Source organism: Amphimedon queenslandica, unplaced genomic scaffold (genome assembly GCF_000090795.2).
Source record: "Amphimedon queenslandica unplaced genomic scaffold, v1.1 AMPQUscaffold_2946_Cont25054, whole genome shotgun sequence".
Lineage (NCBI taxonomy): Eukaryota > Metazoa > Porifera > Demospongiae > Haplosclerida > Niphatidae > Amphimedon > Amphimedon queenslandica.
Window position 1 is genome coordinate 1 of NW_003556721.1, and position 1,355 is coordinate 1,355.

A 1,355-nucleotide genomic window follows, 5' to 3' on the forward strand; every position below is an offset into this window, starting at 1 on the left:
ATGCAGCTAGCAGGAAAGGTCATCATAAAATAGTTGAGTTACTTCTTAAGGAGAACGCTGATCCAGATGCACAATATCAAATTAATCAAGAAAGCATAGGCACCACTCCTCTTGCCACCCTATTTATTGAATTACTTATTGAAAATTATTCTATGATAATTGGCAAGACAGCACTAATGGCAGCTAGTATAGATAATCATTATCAAGTAGTTGAATTACTACTTAAAGCAAATGCTGATCCTAATATTCAAAAGAAGGATGGCCGAACAGCATTAATGCTAGCAAGTCAAAGTGGTCATACTGAAAGTATTGAGTTACTCCTTAAGGCAGGTGCTGATCCTGACATTAAAGAAGAAGACGGTTGGACAGCACTTATGACAGCTTGTCAAGGTGGCCATACAAAAGTAGTTGAGTTACTCCTTAATGCAAACGCTAATCTTAATATGACACAAGGAGATGGTGCAACAGCACTCATGATAGCCAGTCAAAATGGTTTTCTAGAATTGGTCAAATTACTCCTAACAAAAGATGTTGATCCTAACATTCGAGCTAATAATGGCACAACAGCATTAATTCAAGCCAGTTACGATGGGCATCACAGTATTATTGAGTTACTCCTTGGTAAAGAAGCCAATCCTAACATTCAGCAGCTAGGTAATGGAAGAAATGCACTCATGTTAGCTAGCCAAAGAGGTCATTATCATGTGGTTGAATTGCTTCTTCAGAAAAATACAACCAATCCTAATATTCAGAAAAATGATGGATGGACTGCACTCATGCTAGCAAGTATGAATAGTCATCACAAAGTAGTGGAGTTACTCCTTAAGGCAGGTGCTGATCCTAATATTAAAGAAGAGGATGACTGGACAGCACTCATGATAGCTTGTCAAGGCGGTTACTATGAAGTGGTTGAGTTGCTCCTTAAAGCAGGTGCTGATCCTAATATTAAAGAGGAGGATGGATGGACAGCACTCATGATAGCAAGTCAAGGTGGTTACTATCAAGCAGTTCAGTTGCTCCTTAATGCAAATGCTGACCCTAATATTGTAAGTGATAACGGGTGTACTGCTATTGTAATAGCAAGTCAAAATGGTCACCTCCAAGTAGTAAAGCTGCTCTTTGCAAACAATGCTGATCCTACCATTCAAGAAGGAGGAAGAACAGCACTTGTCATGGCTAGTTCAAAAGATCGGAAAAATATAGTTGAGTTTCTCATCAAAGAACAGGAGGATCATGGTTTCACGACACTTAATGGCTGCAATTCACAGTGAAATCATTGAATTGGTACTTTCCTTGCTATCAGCTGGAATTATGACGTACATAGACGAGGGTCATGTTCAAGCAGCAATACATTT

The 1,355-nt window shown here is 39.0% G+C and overlaps 1 protein-coding gene across 1 annotated transcript; it reads left to right on the forward strand.

Annotated features, from left to right (window-relative positions):
• The first annotated feature begins 6 nt into the window (after window positions 1-6).
• LOC100632473 (ankyrin repeat domain-containing protein 29-like) lies at window positions 7-1,349 on the forward strand. The gene has a single exon (XM_003391990.2). The coding sequence runs from the start codon at window positions 153-155 to the stop codon at window positions 1,269-1,271; it is 1,119 nt and encodes a 372-aa protein (XP_003392038.2). The 5' UTR covers window positions 7-152; the 3' UTR covers window positions 1,272-1,349.
• The last annotated feature ends 6 nt before the right edge of the window (window positions 1,350-1,355 follow it).

What these genes read in the sequence shown, in the direction of transcription:
- LOC100632473 (XM_003391990.2), top strand. Translation starts at nt 153, where the DNA reads ATGATAATTGGCAAGACAGCACTAATGGCAGCTAGTATAGATAATCAT.